The sequence below is a fragment of the Acinonyx jubatus genome, chromosome E4, assembly GCF_027475565.1.
Source record: "Acinonyx jubatus isolate Ajub_Pintada_27869175 chromosome E4, VMU_Ajub_asm_v1.0, whole genome shotgun sequence".
NCBI classification, from domain to species: Eukaryota; Metazoa; Chordata; class Mammalia; order Carnivora; family Felidae; genus Acinonyx; species Acinonyx jubatus.
The window spans coordinates 3,261,236-3,281,790 of NC_069395.1; the positions used below are offsets into that span (position 1 = coordinate 3,261,236).

Here is a 20,555-nt window from a genome sequence, read left to right on the forward strand (position 1 = left end):
TAGGAACTGCATTGAATGCATAGACTGCTTTGGTTAGTATTGACATTTTAACAATAGTTGTTCTTCCCTTAAATGAGCATGGAATGTTTTTCCATTTCTTTGTACTTCCTCTGTTTCTTTCATAAGCTTTCTATACTTTTTAGCATACAGATCTTTTACCTCTTTGGTTAGGTTTATTCCTGGGTATTTTATGTTTTTTGGTGCAGTTGTAAATGGGTTAAATTCCTTGATATCTCTTTCTGTTGCTTCATTTTGGTGTATAGAAATGCAACCGATTTCTGTACATTGATTTTATACCCCATGACTTTGCTGAATTCATGGATCAGCTCTAGCAGGTTTTTGGTGGAGTCTTTGCAGTTTTTCATTTAGAGTATTGTCATTTGCAGAGAGAGAAAGTTTGACTTCTTTGCCAGTTTGGATGTCTTTTATTTCATTTCGTTTGATTTCTGAGGCTAGGACTTCCAACACTATGTTGAATAAGTGTGGTGAGAGTGTACATTTCTGTCGTGTTCCTGATCTCAGGATGAAACCTCTCAGTTTTCACTATCAAGGATGATATTATCTGTGGGCCTTTCATATATGGCTTTTATGATATTCAGGTATGTTCCTTCTATCCTGACTTTCTTGAGCATTTTTATCCAGAAAAGATGCTGCATTTTGTCAAATGCCATTTCTACACCTATTGACAGGATCCTACGGTTCTTATTCTTTCTTCTATTAATGTGGTGTATCATGTTGATTGATTTGTGAACATTGAGCCATCCCTGGAACCCAGGAATGAATCCCACCTGATCATGGTGAATAATTCTTTGAATGTACTGTTGAATTCAATTTGCTAGTATCTTGTTGAGAATTTCTGCATCCATGTTCTTCAAGGATACTGCCTGTAATTCTCCTTGTTAGAGGCATCTTTGTCTGGTTTTGCAGTCAAGGTAATTTTGGCTTCATAGAATAAGTCTGGAAGCTTTCCTTCCATTTCTATTTTTTTGGAACAGTTTCAGAAGAATAGATATTGACTCTGCTTTAAATGCCTGGTAGAATTCTCCTGGGAAGTCATCTGGTCCTGGACTCTGATTTGTTGGGAGATTTTTGATAACTGGTTCAATTTCTTTGCTTGTATGGGTATGTTCAAATTTTCTATTTCTTCCATTTTGAGTTTTGGTAGTGTGTGAGTGTCTAGGAATTTGTCCATTTCTTGCAGATTATCCATCTGTTGGCATATAATTTTTCATAGTAATCTCTTACGATTGTATTTCTGTGGTGTTGGTTGTGATCTCTCCTCTTTCATTCATGATTTTATCTATTTGGGTCCTCTCCTTTTTGAGAAGTCTGGCTAGGGGTTCATCAATTTTGTGTATTCTTTCAAAATCCAGCCCTTAGTTTCATTCATCTGTTCTACTGTGTTTTTTTTTTTTATTCCATATAGTTTATTTCTGCTCTAATCTTTATTATTTCCCTGCTTCTGCTGGCTTTGGGCTTCATTTGCTGCTGTGTTTCTAGCTCCTTTAGGTGTAATATTAAGTTGTGTATTTGGGACCTTTCTTGCTTCTTGAGACAGGCCTGGATTGCAGTGTACTTTCCTCTTCAGCCTGCCTTTGTTGCATCCCAGAGCACTTGGACTGTCATGTTTTCATTTTCATTTGCTTCTGAGTATTTTTAAATTTCTTCTTTAATTTTCTGGTTAACACATTAATTCTAAAGAAGGATGTTCTTTAATCTCCATGTATTTGGAGGCTTTCCAAAATTTTTCTGATGTTTGATTTCAAGTTTCAGAGTGTTGTGATCTGAAAATATGCATGATATGAGCTCAACATTTGTGTACCTGTTGAGGGCCATTTTGTGACACAGTAAGTGATCTATTTTGGAGAATGTTCCATGTCCACTTGAGAAGAATGTGTATTCTGCTGCTTTAGGGTGAAATGTTGTGATTATATCTGTTAAGTCCATTGGGTCCAATGTGTCATTCAGCGCCATTGTTTCCTTATTGATTTTCTGCCTAGATGCTCTATCCATTGTTGTAAGTGAACTATTAACATCTCCTACCATTTCGGTGCTATTATCAATAAGTTTGCTTATGTTTGTGATTAACTGATTTATCTGTTTGGGTGCTGTATGTTGTGGACATAAATATTTATAATTGCTAGTTCTTCTTGATGGATAGCCCCTTAATTATGATATAATGCCCTTATTCATCTCTTGTCACAGTCTTTTTTAAAATCTAGTTTGATATAAGTATAGCTACTCAAGGTTTTTTTCTTTCTTCTTCTTTTTTTGACATCCAGGAGAGTGACAGATGGTTCTCCATCCCCTTACTTTCAATGTGCAGGTGTCCTCAGGTCTGAGATGTGTCTCTTGTTGGGAGTGTATAGAAAAATCTTATTGTTTAATCCATTCTTATACCCTATGTTTTTGATTGGGGCATTTAGTTCATTTACATTAAGAGTAATTATTGAAAGATATGAATTTAATGCCATTGTGTTATCTGTAGATTTTATGTTTGTTGTGATGTCCTCTAGTCCTTAGTAAATTTTGGTGCTTTCCACTCACAGAATCCCACTCGGGAGCTCTTGAAGGGCTGGTTTAGTGGTCACAAACTCCTTTATTTTTTTTTTTGTTGTTGTTGTTGTCTGAGAAAGTCTTTATCTGTCCTTCCATTCTGAATGACAGCCTTGCTGGATAAAGGATTCTTGGCTGCATACTTTTCCAATTCAGCATGTTGAATATTTCCTGCCACTCCCTGCTGGCCTGTCATTTTCAGTGGACAGATTTGTGACCACACTTATGTGTCTACCCATGTAGGTGAAGGACCGTTTTTACCAAGTTGCTTTCAGAATTCTCTCTTTATGTTTATATTTTGCCAGTTTCACTGGTGGTTCATGTCATGATGTTCACCTGTTTTTGTTGATTTTGACAGGAGTTTTCTGTGCCTCTTCGACTTGGATGCCTGGTTCCTTCCCCCGAATAGGGAAATTCCCAGCTATAATTTGTTCAGATAAACCTTCTGCCCCCTTATCTTTATCTTCTTCTTGAACTCCAATGATGTGGGCATTGTTTTGCTTCATGGAATCACTTAGTTGTCTAATTCTCTGCTGGTGATCTAGTAATTTCATTTCCCTCTTTTTTAAGCTTTGTTATTTTTTTCTAATCATATCTTCTATTTCACCTATTCTTTCCTCTGCTTCTTCCATCCTTGCTGTCCCCGTATTTAGTTTATTTTGCATCTCAGGTACAACATTTTTGAATTCACCCTGACTGGTTCCTAGGTCTTTGATCTCTCTAGCAAGAGTTTTCTCTGGTGTCTTCTATGCTTTTTCTTTTTCAAGCCTGGCTATTAGTCTTATGACTGTTATTCTAAATTCTTGTTCAGATATATTATTTATATCAATTTTGAGTAATTTTCTGGCAGTGATTTCTTCTTGAACTTACTTTTGGGGAGAATTCCTCTGTTTTATCATTTTGGCCATATTTCTGTCTTTTGTGTGTTTCAAAAGCTTGTTATGTGTCCTTCACCTGAGAGTACTACTATATTAAAAAAGGGTCATACACTGTCCAGGATCTCACACTCCAGGAAGTGTTTTTGGTGTATGTTGTGTGGACTCTGCTGTTGTTTTTTGGCTGTTCTATCCCACTGTTGAGTCCTCTGTAGAGATCCTTCTTGCAGTGGAGTGTCTGGACCTTTATCCAGATGTGCTTTAATTTGTTTGTTGAAGTGTGCCTGGAAAAAAAAAAAAGAAAGGTATAGGTTGGGGTAGGGGGAAGCCTGATCCCATTAAAAGAGAAAAATTAAAGGAGTGAAAATAAATCCAAACAGAGAATCAAATAAGTATAAGGCTAAATCCAGAGAAAGAGAGAAGAAAATAAAGAAGAATAAGACAGAGAGAAGGTGGAAAATGAATAGAATAAGAATGCCTGATCAATAAAAGTATTGACCAAAACAAACCAGAAACTATGAGCTTGATTTCAAAAGAAAAAAAGAAGAGGAAAGAAAGAAATAGAAAAGAAAAGAAAAAAGAAAGAAAAGAAAAGAAAAAAGAGAGGCACCTGGGTGGCTCGGTCAGTTAAGCATCCAACTCTCAGTTTTGGCTGATCATGACCTCATGGTTTCATGAGTTTGTGCCCTTCATTGTGGTGGATCTATGCTGAAAGTGAAGAACCTGCATGGGATCCTGTCTCTTTCTCTCTCCCCCTCCTCCTCTCACTCTGTCTCTGTCTCTCTCCAAATCAATAAATAAAACATTAAAAAATTAAAAAGAAAAGAAAAGGAAAAAGAAAGGAAGACAAACAAGCAACAAGAAAGTTGTCTGCTGGTACCTGGGACTGGCAGCTGGAGGAGAGGCTGTCTGGTTGTCTCATTGTCAGTCTTGCTCCACTAGATAAGCAGTTGCCAGGCACGGAGGGGTGGCGTTTGGTGTTGGTAGTCCTGCTCTGAGATTAGTAAATCTCCCTCCCAGATGCCCCAGGCATATTTCCAACTGCTGCTTCTTTGCTATAACTCGGTGGGGCTTTTCTTGTGCCATTTCTTTAAGAGCAGGAGCATTCAGTTTCCTCTTGACTGTCCCAGAGCTGAGCCTGCTGGTTTTTATATTCCAGGTGTTAAGTCCCACAGAGTATAGGAACTCCAGAAACTATACCTTTCTGGTTTTCAACGCCAAGTGTTATGGGAATTCTTCGCAGGTGGGCTCCCTGGTGTGGTCCCTTTCTGTCCTTTATCAGGACCTCTGCACCTCTTCCTCCTGTGGACACCGGGCATCCTGTGTCCCCTGAGTTCCCTACCTCGCCTCTATCCATCCTACCCTGTTCTATATGACCTCTGTGGACTGTTAGTGCTGCCACTCTTTGAGTCATTTTCTGTGTTATTTAAACTGATACGGGGGTTTTGTAGTTGGGAAGAGGTGATATCAACACCTACAACACCACCTTCCCCAGAACTGCAGATGCTGTGTTTGATTATAATGTACAGACTCTACCCAAGAACACAACTGCTTGAAACAATATGTTCTACTACTTTAAAGTTTATTTATTTTGTTTTGAGAGAGGCAGAGACACTGTGAGCAGGGGAGGAGCAGAGAGAGAGAGAGAGAGAGAGAGAGAGAGAGAGAGAGAGAGATCCAAGCAACTTCACACTGCTGTGGGGAGATGATCGAACCGAACTAATATTTTTTACAGTGGTTACATTTAAGTGATATTTGCCCACTGAGAATTGTGACCTCATTGGTCACCTTAGGGTGTTAGATACACATCCCTCTTGTAACGGATCCCCAATATCGAGGAGAGGGCCGGCAAGTGATAGGAGTTCTATGATTATTTCTGAATGATTGAATAATTTTGTGTCTGCATACAATCATTCTTGAAAATTAGGGAGATATTCAACATAAATTTTTTTAAGCTTAAGAAAGTATTAGTTTTAACTAACTAGAAGAAATGAGAATCTTACACAATTTTCTTTAAAATAAGCCATATGCTAATAATCATGAAGTTCACACAAAAGATCCTAGTGCAAATCTCCCATTACTTGTAATAAGAAACTATGAGAATTTGTAACGCATGGAGTTAATAGAGTGTTCTGGAATCGTGTTCCCAGATTCTCTTCTTAGTATTCCTGCTAGAATGTTCCATAGTTGTCTTATCATGAACTGACCTCTACTAGACATGCTGAACTACTTTATGGTGTCCTAGAGTGTTTACAGGCTCTTCAATATTTCTTGGTGCTTTATATCATCTGGATAATGTGTTTGGGCTATGTGTCTTGTTATTTCTTCGTTGACCAGTAAATGGATATAATCTCAGGCTAATGTAAGGAGGAAAATAGTTGTGGGGAAAGTTTTCATTGTAACATAGAAAGAAAAAACTCATTCCAAAGACTCAAGATTTTGAAAAGCTGCATGTTCAAAATCACTTGTTGAATCCATTATCACCAGGGAGCATAAAGAAAGCTGACAGGCAGCAATCAGCAACCCCCGCCCCCACAACCTACAGGTGGGATATGTGTGACATTCCTCAGGCACCCCTGGCTGCCCAAGAACAAAGGAGAGGGGGAAAACAAATGGTTAACTGATAGAGGTCACAGTCCTGTAGGACATGAGTCTCCATCAGTTTACAAATATCTTAGTGAGTTGCAAGAAAAAGGCGGTCTTATCAATAGCCTCATCTCCAGAAACCTATAGACTCAGTTTCCTGGAGCCCCAACATCACCCTTCATAGTGATAAGGGGAACAAAGGCAAGAAGGAAATGGCAGGGGAAATTTAATTTCCTTTATGACCTAACGGCCCATTGACAAATACTTGGGGCAGGCAGAGTAAAACATTTCTCCAGGAACTGCCTACTCTCTTAATGCTAATTCTTTGCTAGAAGGAAAACAACCTAAGCTTGCCAATAGCTAGGCCTCCAGTATCCTGTGAGTTGTTCTTTAGCATATAACAATCTCATTGGAAACATCCCCTCCACTTTGTCTCCCCCAACTCCCAAATATATAACCAGTCTCTCCACAGGGTCTGGGGCAGCTCTTCCTGCCCATGAGTCCTGTCCCCCTACTTTAATGAAATCACCTTTTTGCACCAAAGACGTCGTCAAGAATTCGTTCTTGGCTGTTGGCTCTGAACCCATGAACACCCCACCATCGCCCCAAAGCCTCATCACATTACAGAGCTGAGGATCAGGGTGAAAGGGCGGGCCTATGCCGGCCGACTCCATCCTGTTCTGTGTCCTTCACCTTGACCACACCCCCTCCCCTTGAGTAACCTCCCTCCCCTCACCTGCCTAACAGGACTCGGACCCTTCCCCAGCCAATCGGCTGAGGCCATAGCCATTACCTCACCAACTACCCCTAGGCCCCAATAAAACCTTTGTCCTTTTGAAACTCGCTCTCTCTCCCCGGTATCCCACCGCTGTGTCGGTGCAGGTAGGGGATTGAGCTCGAGCTAGCTTGAATAAAGGCTCTTTTGCTTTTGCATCAGACTCGGCTCCCTGGTGGTCTTTGGGGATCACGAATTCTGGGCATAACATTTGGGGGCTCGTCCGGGATCCCCAAGACCCCCGAGGGACCCCCGACCTGGAGAGCCTGACTGGCCATGGTTAGTGTCTGTCCGTTTGTTCTGTCTTTTCTGTGTGAGCTCATTTCTGGAATTCTGGTAGTGCCCGACGCGGTCTAAGTGGACGCACTGGAGGACCACGGGCTGGGAGTTTCGGAAGACGTTCCGATCGTCCCTTCTGGAGGGACGTGGAATCCCCTCAAAGGTCTGAGACGAGGCGGGTCGCTCCCGCTGGTCGGAGTGAGGCCGTCGTCTTTGGAGGGACGTGGAATCCCCTCATCGGTTTTGGAGGGACATGGAATCCCCTCAAAGGTCTAAGCTAGCTTTCAGTTTTGCTTCCATGGAGTTGGAAGACTTTCTAGGGGCCCTCTGTTTGTCTGCTTTTGTGTTTCTCTGTTTTGTTCTGTGGACTTACTGGACGGACGTTATGGGACAGACTCAGACTACTCCTCTAAGTATTATGATTGATCACTTTAAGGATGTGAGGGGAAGAGCTAACAACCTCAGTGTGGAAGTCCAAAAGGGTCGGTGGCAGGTTTTTTGTTCTAGCGAGTGGCCAACTTTCAATGTCAGATGGCCACCAGAGGGGACGTTCGACCTCCCTACCATCCACCGAGTCAGGAGTATCATCTCTCGGCCTAAGACGGGCCATCTTGATCAGCTCCCTTACATTATCACTTGGCAGGACCTTGTAGAAGACCCACCCTCTTGGCTTAAGCCCTTCCTAGACCCGCTCCCTCCGGAGCCAAAACCCATTCTTGCTTTGCAGGGTACAAAGAAGAAGAAAAGTCTTACCCAGCCTTCAGCACCCCTCTACCCTGTCCTACAGGGGGGACTGAAGCAGAATTAATTTTTCCTCCCCCGTATAATCCCTCTAGGATGCCGGAAGAACACCATCCTCCCCCTCCGGGGGAGGCAGACACTGTTCCGAGGGCGGGAGGCGGAAACGCTCCAGTGGGAAGCCCGCCCTTTACCAGACAAAGGGCTCAGAGGGAGCAATCCGCCTCCACCACCGACTCCACTATTCTGCCCCTGCGAGCCACCGGACCCCCAGACGCGGAGGGGAATCAGCCCCATCACTATTGGCCTTTCGCCACTAGTGACCTCTACAATTGGAAAGCTCAGAATCCTAAGTTTTCCGAGAAACTGGCAGGGCTTATTGATTTATTAGACTCTGTTCTTTTTACCCATCAGCCCATGTGGGACGATTGCCAGCAGCTTTTGCAGGTCCTGTTCACGACTGAAGAAAGAGAAAGAATCCTCAATGGGGCCCAAAAACTAGTTCCGGGCACAGACAGGAATCCCACCACCAACCAGGCTGAGATAGATGCCTCCTTCCCCTTAACTTGGCCCCAGTGGGATTTCAACACGGCAGAAGGTAAGGAGAGGCTCCGGGTCTACCACCAGACTCTAATGGGGGGTCTCCGAATGGCTGCTAGAAAGCCAACCAATTTGGCCAAGGTAGGAAATGTACAACAGGGAAAAGATGAATCTCTGGCTGCCTTTTTAGAACGGATCATGGAGGCATTCCGTACCTATACCCCCATGGATCCAGAGGCTCCGGAAAGCAAGGCAGCTGTTATCATGGCCTTTGTAAACCAATCGGCCATAGACATTAGGAGAAAATTACAGAAAATAGATAGACTAGGAGAAAAAAGTCTGCAGGACTTACTGGTGGTAGCCGAAAAGGTGTATAATAACCGGGAGCCTCCTGAGGACAAGCAGGCTCGCGCCATGGTGGCTGCCAGCAGTAAGCAGACTCGAGACCTGGCCAGAATACTACTAGCTATCACTGCTGACTTCCTCGAGGAACGAGACCGCCGTCTCCGGCAGCTGGCAGACGACACAAGAAAAGGTAAAGGAACCACCAAGGGGGGCACGCAGAGGCTGCAGAAGGATCAGTGTGCATACTGCAAGGAGATAGGACATTGGGCCCGAGATTGTCCAAAAAGGGCCGGCGGGAAGGGAAGCAAGACTGATCGAGTAAAAGTCCTAGAGCTAGATAAACTAAGTGATTAGGGGAGTCGGGGTTCGGACCCTCTCCCCGAACCCAGGGTATCTTTTAAAGTGGAGGGACCCCTATTGGCTTCCTTGTCGACACCGGAGCACAACATTCGGTCCTCCGCACCCCCCAAGGAAAACTAGCCAGCAAGAAGTCCTGGGTACAAGGGGCAACTGGTATGAGCCAGTATTCATGGACTACCCGAAGAACAGTAGATTTGGGAATGGGCCGGGTATCCCACTCCTTTATGGTAATACCAGAATGCCCCTACCCGCTGTTAGGACGGGACTTACTGACCAAGGTTGGAGCTCAGATAACTTTCAGACAAGGGGGGCCTCAGGTCACCGATGGCAAGGGCCACCCCATCCAGGTCCTGACCATGAAACTGGAAGATGAATACCGCCTCCACCAGGAGGCGCTCCTGAGAGAGGATAATATAGACAGATGGCTACAAGAATTCCCCTCGGTTAGGGCAGAGACGGGGGGGATGGGACTAGCCACTCACAGGACCCCAGTCCTAGTAGAGCTCAAGCCAGGAGAGAGTTCGGTAAGGATCAAACAATACCCCAAGTCTCAGGAGGCCCGGAAGGGGATCCAGCCACACATCTGGAGACTACGAAGCGTAGGGGTACTAGTTCCTTGCCAGTCTGCCTGGAACACTCCCCTACTGCCGGTCAAAAAGCCTCACACAAATGACTACCAACCGGTACAAGACCTCCGGGAAGTAAATAAGAGGGTCGCGGACATACACCCAACTGTTCCCAACCCATATACTCTCTTGAGCTCCTTGGAGCCCTCCAGGGTCTGGTATACTGTACTAGATTTAAAGGATGCCTTCTTCAGTCTGCCGCTGGCACCCCAGAGCCAACCCTTGTTCGCCTTCGAGTGGCATGATCCGGAGGAGGGCTACAGTGGGCAACTCACCTGGACACGGCTACCTCAGGGATTCAAAAATCCACCCACCATCTTTGACGAGGCACTACACCAGGACCTGGGTGAGTACAGAAGGGAGCACCCTGGCCTCACCCTTCTACAGTATGTAGATGACATCCTGATTGCTGCTGACATGGCCAAAGACTGTGAGCGAGGGACCCAGGACCTGCTGGCTACCCTGGGGGCCTTAGGGTACCGGGCATCCGCGAAGAAGGCTCAGATATGCAGGGAGAGGGTAAGTTACCTGGGATATATCCTGGAGGGCGGACAGCGGCGGTTATCAGATGCCAGAAAAGAAACTGTCCTAAAGATCCCTACTCCCACCTCCCGAAGAGAAGTGAGGGAATTCCTAGGATCAGCCGGCTACTGCCGCCTCTGGGTTCCAGGGTTTGCTGAGATCGCCAGGCCCCTATATGAAGCTACCAAAGAGGGGAAAACATTTAAATGGGCTGAAAAAGAAGAAACTGCCTTTAATCGGTTAAAAAAGGCCCTCCTAAGTGCCCCAGCCCTGGGCCTACCAGACATTACAAAGCCCTTCCACCTCTTTGTAGATGAACATAAGGGAATAGCAAAAGGGGTTCTAACTCAAGCCTTAGGCCCCTGAAACCGCCCAGTGGCTTACCTGTCTAAGAAACTAGACCCAGTGGCTGCCGGCTGGCCGCCATGCCTAAGAATTATTGCGGCGACAGCACTCCTAGTCAAGGACACAGACAAACTGACCCTAGGACAGGAGATCTGGATCACGACCCCACACGCCATTGAAGGGGTCCTGAAACAGCCTCCTGATAGATGGATGAGCAACACACGTATGACTCATTACCAGAGCCTCCTACTCAACCCTCCACGGGTGCGGTTCCACCCCAGTGCAGCCCTCAATCCTCAACCCTGCTGCCTGATCCTGACCTAGGTGCTCCACTACATGACTGTGCGGGAATCCTGGAACAAGTACATGGATTCTGGACGGACCTGACCCACCGGCCCCTCTTGCCGAGACTACTTGGTTTACTGATGGCAGCAGCTTTGTGTGAGACGGACACAGGTATGTGGGTGCAGCGGTGGTCACTGAAATGGACACCGTATGGGCGGAGGCTCTACCCTCCGGAACGTCAGCCCAGCGAGCAGAGCTCCTAGCTCTCACCAAGGCGCTGATGCTGGGAGCTGGAAAACGGCTTAACATCAACACAGACAGCTGTTATGCATTTGCCACAGCTCATATTCATAGGGCAATTTATCAGGAGAGGGGGTTACTGACGGCAGAAGGACGGACTATAAAAAATAAGCAGGAGATACTTAACCTGCTTACAGCCTTATGGCTTCCTGCCAAGCTAGCCATTATCCACTGCCAAGGGCACCAAAAAACTGATAACCCAGTAGCTAGAGGTAATCGAAAGGCTGACCAGGCAGCCAAGGCAGTAGCCCTTACTCCAGTCCCCACCATGACCATACAACTACCAGACCCGGGAGACCCAGTTTTACCAAACCAGCCCAAATATTCCCAGGAGGAGTTACAGCGGATCAAGAAACTCCCCATGGCCCAGGAGATAAAGGGATGGTCGTATACACCTAACAAGGAGCTCATGCTGCCAGACCAGCTGGGAGTCTCAGTATTAGAGCACATGCATCGGTCTACTCACATGGGGGCCTGAAAATTAAAAGACTTAATCCGACGTGCCGGAATCAAGATGCACCAACAGGACACCAAAATAGAGCAAGTTGTATCTGCCTGCAAGACCTGCCAACTCACCAACGTGAGAGCCACATCAAATAAAAAAGGAACCAGGCTCAGAGGCACCAGACCGGGAGCCCAATGGGAAGTCGACTTCACTGAAGTTAAACCAGGAAAGTATGGTTATAAATATCTTTTAGTATTTACAGACACCTTCTCTGTCTGGGTGGAGGCATACCCAACCAAGCATGAAATGGCTCAGATGGTGGCTAAGAAGCTACTAGAAGACATCTTACCCTGGTTTTCCTGCCATGGTAGGATCAGACAATGGACCAGCTTTTATCTCGCAGGTAACACAGGCAGTAGCCAAGGCGGTGGGGGCAAACTGGAAATTACCTTGTGCTTACAGGCCCCAGAGCTCAGGACAGGTAGAAAGAATGAATAGAACCCTAAAAGAGACCCTTACCAAATTAACCATGGAGACTGGCGGGGACTGGGTGACTCTCCTACTGTACGCCCTTTACCGGGTTGGAAACAGTCCTTACACTCTGGGTTTTACTCCCTACGAGATCATGTTTGGCAGGCCACCCCCTGTTATTCCCAGCCTTCGAGCTGAACTTATTGCTGAGTTTAAAGATCAAGAACTTTTTCTTTCCTTGAGCGGGCTCCAGAGGGCGCACGAGGACATTTGGCCGCGCCTCAGTGCCATCTACAAGGCTGGCCCGACCCCGACACCTCATCAGTACAGGCTGGGAGACTGGGTCTACGTCAAGAGGCACCACCGAGAGACCCTCGAGCCGCGCTGGAAGGGACCCTACATCGTGGTTCTGACGACCCCCACCGCTCTCAAAGTAGACAGCATCGCGACCTGGGTCCATCACACCCACGCTCAGCCAGCAGACCCCTCCTCAATCCAGAAGGACTTCGTCATGTGATGGGCCATCAGTCGGGACCAACACAACCCGCTCAAGCTCAAGCTACAGTGCATTTGACCAACCTAATATTGGTAACTCTGTTAACTCTGCTTGTCATTGCTCATGCTGCCAGGAGTCCCCACGCCCCCCAAAACATCACCTGGCAGATCATAGACACCCCAGGGACAATACTTAATCAGACCTCCCAGAGCCACCCCAGGGACACTTGCTTCCCAGAACTTTGCGTAATCCTCCAAACTCTGTTCCCCTTGTCACCATAAATGCAGCCGGTCCCAAGATTGGGTCCCTAAGCTACATGACAAGGGGGGAATGAAAGGGCGGGCCTACGCCGGCCGACTCCATCTTGTTCTGTGTCCTTCACCTTGACCACACCTCCTCCCCTTGAGTAACCCCCCCCTCACCTGCCTAACAGGACTCGGACCCTTCCCCAGCCAATCGGCTGAGGCCATAGCCATTACCTCACCAACTGCCCCTAGGCCCCAATAAAACCTTTGTCCTTTTGAAACTCGCTCTCTCTCCCTGGTATCCCACCGCTGTGTCGGTGCAGGTAGGGGATTGAGCTCGAGCTAGCTCGAATAAAGGCTCTTTTGTTTTTGCATCGGACTCGGCTCCCTGGTGGTCTTTGGGGATCACGAATTCTGGGCATAACAAGGGCAGCTTGTTAATATAAAATATAGGGAAATACAGATGCCTCTAAGGAAATATGGCATGCAAACCCTTGCTTACATAGGACAGATGCCAGAGTCTCTACAAACCAGAAAGATTACTTCAGCTATAAGTGTTAACAAATGACTGAAGGCTAGCATGAGTCCCAGAAATTTGCTGTATCCCTAGGCTTTTCCCGTCGACCTGGCCAGGGGCTCCGGCAGACTGGCATCCAGGACACAGACCAGGGAACTGCTTTCTGGTGGTACAAGCCTGAGGCTTCTGAGCAGCTCCCTCCCAAGAAGGGCAGGAAGGCCACCATCTCCCACACAGAAAGAAGCCTTCACTGGGTGTGGGAAGGGCAGGGAGCCCCACTACCTCAGGGCACAGTGAGCCACTCTGCAGCTGGAGGAAGGGCCAGTGGGGGAAGGGACAGGAACACACCTTGTCCCAGACTAAGAGGCTCCATCTGCTGAGGCAAAGGGGGGAACTCTCAGAAGGCCCAGTCTCCAAACTGATACACGAAGCACCTGGCTGAGGAGGGGACTGGACCAGAGCAGAGGTAGCGACTCCCTCTCTGTCCCAAGCAGACCAGCCAGCAGGGAACCAAGGGCAGCTCCTGCTGGTGGGGCAAGAAGACAATGAAGATACATGCCCTTGAACCACATCCTGTTAGAAAAAGAAAATCGTAGACCCAAAATGATGTCATCAGTTGAGTTCCCTCCCTGGGGCTTCACACCCCATCTAACTAATTTCAGTGACCCCAGAAATATAGCCTAAATGAGTCAGGCAGGAAATTTTTCTTTCCATTAGTACCACTGAATCTGTCACCTGGCACCTCTCCAACCCCCTAAGGAAGACAAGGTCATGTGCAGGATAAGACTCCTTGCTCTTCCCACAAGAAAACAGGCTTGAATCCTGGAACAACCCTTCTCCTTTGCTACCAGCCCCCTGGCCCCACCCTCCCTCTGTAAAAACCTTCCATTTGTACAACTTCTCAAGGTGCCTACCTGTGTGCTAGCTGGGGTGATGCGCGATTCATGGGTCATTTAATAAAGAAATTATTGCTCAAATGTATGAAGTTAAATTTTCTTATTTAACAGTTTTGATGTTTGCCTCTAGAAGATTGAATGTAGACATCAAAGAATAAAAAGCTTAAAGGATGAGATTATTCATTATATGTTAAGTATGTGGACACACAGCTGCCTCTCATACATTTTGGAACCACTCTCCAAGAACATGTTTCCAATACAAATAGAAAAAGCTGAGTAAGTCATGAATGAATGAAAGAATGAATGATAAAATGTATGACAGAATGAATAAATGAATGAATAGACATATTGTGTTCAAAAGAAATCCATAGAAAATTTCCTGCATTTTGAGTATTTCACTGCCATTGCCATGACATTTCCTGGTTTATTAAAGGCTGATACAGCTTGTTCTTTCATGTCTAGGAAAACCCTGGAAGAAATTTTTACCAGTCACTTCTCCAGCAGCTGAACCAGCACTCTATTCCTGATCAGTGGTTTGTTAGAAACCCACGAAAACACCCAGGATAGGGATTGATCCAGATGTCAGTGTCAATAAGACGGGGTAAGAGTGGGACAGGTGAGGACACGTGAAGAAAAAGGCAAGCAGGTAAGAAAAGGAATAGGGGAATATTTTAAAGAAAGGAAGAGAGAAGTGTGGAGGAACATTGTAAAGAAGAGGCACATTAGCCCAGCATTCCCAGGGGCCACATCCACGTCCATCAGAGGGGAGCTTCCAGTCACAAAGGACAGAAATCTGCCTTGCTGGGCTGAGGCATGCAGGGAATGTATCGGCTGGTGGAACTGGGGGGGGGGGCAAATCATTGGGGCTCCAGTCCCTTCTGTGGGTCTGTGTGTCTGCCTTTGTTTTTCTGATGCTTTTGTTTCGTTGTTGCTGCTGCTTTTTGCTTCACTGGAGTATGATGACAAATGAAAATTGTACCTTTGTACAGTGTGCAGCTTTCCAGCCACACAGGGAGGAAGGCTGGGAGGCCCCACTGGCCACATGGGCCTTCGCCAGGTCTGGCAGGTGCAGCAGAGCCTGTGATGTGACATGAACAAAGGTCCTACTGATGAAAGTCTTCCAACAACTTCTCAGAGAGGACGGCCTGAAGAACGTCGAGAGCCCAGTGCACACGGCATGCAGGGAGTTACAGGTGACGCTCAGACCCTGAGCTGTGGAGCCTCCAGTTTGACATGCAGCATTTTGAAGGAAAATGAAGCATTGGTCAAGGAAATTGAATTGAGACAAACTGTGAAGAATAATATTTTACGTTGCATTCATCACATGTTTGAATGCATTGAATTGCTGTGCAATAAACTCTGTTGTCTTTTGAAAACATAAAAGGAAGTAACCGCTTGATGGTTTAGTGTATGTGGACCCGGTGACATCATGCCCACAACTAAGCTAGTTAACATGGCTATCACCTCACATCCCGACCCTTTTCTTTTTTTCCTTTTTTTAATCAAGTTTTAATCTAAATTTCTGTTAGGTAGCATATAGGGTAATGTTACTTTCAGGGGTAGATTTAGCAATTTCATCACCGACACACAACATCACAACAATGCCCATCACCCATTTCACCCATCCCCCACCCAGTCCCCTCCAGGAACCCTCAGTCTGTTCTCTGTAGGTAAGGGTCTGGTTCATGGTTTGCCTCCCTCTTTGATCCCCCTATATTTATCTGTTTAGTTTCTTCAATTCCTCATGTGAGTGAATAAAGATGGTATTTGTGTTTCTCTCACCGACTTATTTTGCTTAGCATAATACACTCTAGCTCCATCCATGGGACTGTAAACATCAAGATATCGTTATTTTATGGCTGAATGACATTCCATTGTGTATAGATACGAAGCTCCATTCATCAGTCAGTGGACATTGGGCTCTTTCCATTATTTGGCTATTGTTGATGGCGCTGCTATAATCATCATGAAAGGAACAATCCAAATGACAGCCCTGCCTTAGTTTAAAGCTAGGTTCTCTTTTCTGCTTATTATGGATCTTTGATAAGAAATACAATTGCTGAGAAGTCTGTTTTGCTTGCTGTTTGCTACGAGCATTGTGAGGCCTTTCCTGAATGTAACCCGCTGTGTAGTAGAATGGGTTGTAAACCTTCCTAAATGTAGTCTGATATGTAATGGAATGAGTGATTGTACATAAACTAACCGGCATTTCTCGCTTCTGTAAACCTGCTTGCTTAGCACATTCCTCACCTACCCTACCCTCTTTCCCCTTCCCCCTTTTTTCCTCCAGCCACAAGTAATGGACAAAGCCTTCCCGCCAAAGGACAAAGGACGCCCAATCAGAGAACAACAAATGTCCTTACTTTAAAATCAACTAATCAGGCCCCTCATAATTTGAAACCTCCCCTGTGCTATTTGTCTCTGTCTATAAAAACGCTGTACCAACCCTGATCGAGGCCTCTTGCGTCACCGGCGACGAGTAGGCAGAGGACCAGGTTCGAACCTGCAATAAACGACCCTTGCCGCTTGGCTTTGACTTACGACTCTGGTGGACTTTTGTGGGAGGTTTCGGGAACTTCGGGCATTACAATCAGAGTGCATCTTCCCCTTCAAATGAGTGTTTTTGTAGCCTTTGGGTAAATACCTAGTGGTGACATTGCTGAGTCATAGGTAGTTTATTTTAACTTTTTGAGGAAGCTCCACACTGTTTCCCAGAGTGCCTGCACCAGTTTGCATTCCCAGGAACAGTGTGAGGTATTCCCCTTTCTTCACATCCTCCCCATCACCTGTTGTTTCTTGTATTGTTAATTTTAGCCATTCTGACCGGTGTGATGTGATGGCTCATTGTAGCTTTGATTTGTATTTGCCTGATGATAAGTAGTGATGACCATCCTTTCATGTGTCTGTAGCCATTTGCATGTGTTCTCTGGAAAAATATCTATTCATGACTTCTTCCCATTTCTTAATGGAATTATTAGGTTTTTTTGGGTGTTGAGTTTGATAAGTTTGTTATAGATTTTGGACACTAGCCTTTCGTCACATATGTCATTTGCAAATATCTTCTCCCATTTGAAAGTTGCCTTTTAGTTTTGTTGATTGTTTTCTTCACTGTGAAGGTTTTTATCTTGAGAAACTCACAATATTGTATTCTTGGTTTTGTTTCCATGCCTCCCATGACATGTCTAGTAAGAAGCTGCTGAGGCCAATGTCAAAGAGGTTGCTGCCTGAGTCCTCCTCTAGGATTTTGATGGTTTCCTGTGTCACAGAGGTCTTTTATCCATTTGAATTTATTTTTGTGTATGGTGTAAGAAACTGGTCCAGTTTCATTCTTCTGCATATTGCTGTCCAGTTTTTCCAACCCCATTTGTGGAAGAGACTCATTTTTTCATTGGATATTTTTCCTACTATGTTGGGCATTAGTTGGCCATATGGTTGTGGGTCCATTACTGGATTTTCTATTCTGTTCCATTGATCTATGTGTCTGTTTCTGTGCCCCTATGATACTGTCTTGTTCACCACAGCTTTGTAATAGAGCTGGAAGGTTGGAATTGTGATGCTGCCAGCTTTGCCTTGCGTTTTCAAGATTGCTTTGGCTGTTTGGGATCTTTTGTGGTACCATACAAATTTTAGAATTGTTTGTACTATCTTTGTGGTATTTTGCTGCTGGTATTTTGATAGGAATTGCGTGAAATGTGTAGATCGCTTTGGGTAGTAAAACATTTTAACAATATTTGTGCTTCCTATCCATGAGCATTGTCATGGCCTGATTTATGACCCAGCATGTGATCTATCCTGGAGAATGTTCCATTTGCACTTGAAAAGCGTGTATGTGTTGCTTTAGAATGAAATGTTCTGCGTATATCAACTGAATCCATCTGGTCCGTGTGTCACTGAAAGCCATTGTTTCCTTGTTGATTTTTCTGCTAAGTAATCTGTCTCTCGCTTAAATTGAGTATTAAAGTCTCCTACTATTTTCTATTAGTATAAGCGAGTTTCTTTAGGTTTGTTACTAATTGATGTATATATTTGCATGCTCTCATGTTGGGAGCATAAATATTTACAATTGTTAGATATTCCTGTCGGATAGACCCCTTGATTATGATGTAGTGACCTTCTTCATCTCTTGATACATACGACAGCCTTTGTCTTTGCTTTAGAATCTAGCTTGTGTAATAGAAGAATGACTACTCCAGCTTATTATTTTCTTTTGATGTTCATTAGCATGATAAATGTTTCTTCATCCGTCAATTTCAATCTGCAAGTGTCTTTAGCTCTCAAATCATTCTCTTGTTAGCAGCATATAAATGGTTCTGTTTACTTTGTTCTTTCTTTCTTTGAGGTGAATTACTCTGTCTTTTCATTTTATCTGGGTCACTATTTTGATGTTAGTAAAGACTTTTGTATTCTTGCTACTGAGAGTAATGTCTATGTTACAAGGAAGTCTAGAAAAAAAAAGAAGCTAGATCCTAGGTGTGTTTTAATCTGCTCATTAAAAGACGTGAGATCCAAAATAATAATAATAATAATAATAATAATAATAAAGAACTTAAAAGGAAAAAGTAAATTTAAAAAAAGTAAAAAGTCTCAAGTCTCAGCAAATTCAAAAAGTTCAAAGTGTAGCCAGCATCTTTTGTCACCAGAACACTGTGAAACTACAAATTAACCACAGTAAAAAAAACCCAAAAAACAAACAAAAAACCCCAACAAACAACAAAACAAAACAAAACAAAACCTTGAAATAGCATAAAATACATGGAAGTTAAATCACATGCTACTAAACAGTGAGTGGGTCAAACAAGAAATCAAAGAGGAAATGAAAAAATACATGGACAGAAATGAAAATGAAAATACAACGGCCCCAAATCTTTGGGGTTCAGCCAAAGGTGTTCTAAATGGGAAGAGTATAGCAATATAGGCACACCTCAAGAATCAAGAAAAATCCCAAAGAACTACCTAACTTTATAACTAAAAGAGCTAGGGAAGAAGAACAAATAAAACCCCAAAGCAGTAGAAGAAAGGAAAGAATAAAGATTAGAGCAGAAATAAATGATATAGGAAATTAAAAAAGAAAAGTACAATAGAACAGATGGTCACATATATAGCAGTGATGTCACAGCTATCATCATATTTATTAGTGAAAAATTGAGCGCATTTGCCCTAAGGACAGGAAGAAGGCAAGGATTTCCTCTCTTGCCAATTTTATTCAATATTATACTGGAAGTCCCAGCCACAGCAATCAGATGTGAGGAAGGAATAAAAGTTATCCAAACTGGCAAGGAAGAATTAAAATGTTCATTGTTTGCCGATGACACAACATTACATATAGACAACCCTACAGACACTCCCCGCAAAAATACTAGAACCAATAAATGAATTCAGTAAGGTCACAGGATACAAAATCAATATATAGAAATGCACGCATTTCTATACAATAATAACGGAACAGCAGAAAAAGAAATTAAGAAAGCCATCACATTGACAATGGCACCAAAAAATAAGAGAATCCTTAGGAATAAACTTAACCAAAGGGGTGAAAGACAAGTACTCTGAGAACTATAAAACACTGATGAATAAATTGAAGGTGACACAAGGAAATGGGAAGATATTCCATGCTCGTGGATTGGAAGAAAAATAATGTTAACATGTCCATAGTACACAAAGCAATCTACAGATTTAATGCAATGCCCATCAAAATACCAATAGCATTTTTCACAGAACTGGAGCAACCCATCTTGAAGTTTGTACGGAACCAAAAAGACTCTGAATGGACAAATCAATCTTTAAAAAGTACAACAAAGCTGGAGGTATCACCATTCCAGATTTCAAGTTACACTACAAAGCTGTAGTAATAAAAACATTACGGTACTGGGACAAAAGTAGACACAGATCAATGGGAGAGAGCAGGGAACTAAGCAATAAACCCAGGATTTTATGGCCAATTAATTTTTTTACAAAGAGGCAAGATCATGCAATGGCAAATAGAAGGCCTCTTTAAAATGTGGTGTTGGCTCATATTTGGATCTGGAGAAACTAAACAGAAGACCATGGGGGAGGGGAAGGGGAAAAAAAAGTTACAGAGAGAGAGGAGACTCTTAAGACTGGGTCTCTTATGAGACCGAGAACAAACTAAGGGTAGATGCGGCGGGGGGGGGGGGGGGGGGGGAGGGGAAAGTGGCTGATGGGCGGGGAGGAGGGCACTGGTTGGGATGAGCAGTGTGTGTTGTATGCAAACCAATTTGACAATAAATTATATTAAAAAAATAAAATGCGGTGTTGGCGAAAGTGGACAGTAACGTGCAACAGAAAGAAACTGGACCACTTCGTTACACTATATGCCATAATAGACTCAATGT

General features: G+C 44.3%; 1 protein-coding gene across 1 annotated transcript; it reads left to right on the forward strand.

Moving 5' to 3' along the window:
- The first annotated feature begins 6,833 nt into the window (after window positions 1-6,833).
- LOC128312941 (uncharacterized) lies at window positions 6,834-9,079 on the forward strand. Its single transcript, XM_053208833.1, has one exon. It carries the CDS (start codon window positions 7,909-7,911, stop codon window positions 9,046-9,048), a length of 1,140 nt encoding a protein of 379 aa, XP_053064808.1. The 5' UTR covers window positions 6,834-7,908; the 3' UTR covers window positions 9,049-9,079.
- The last annotated feature ends 11,476 nt before the right edge of the window (window positions 9,080-20,555 follow it).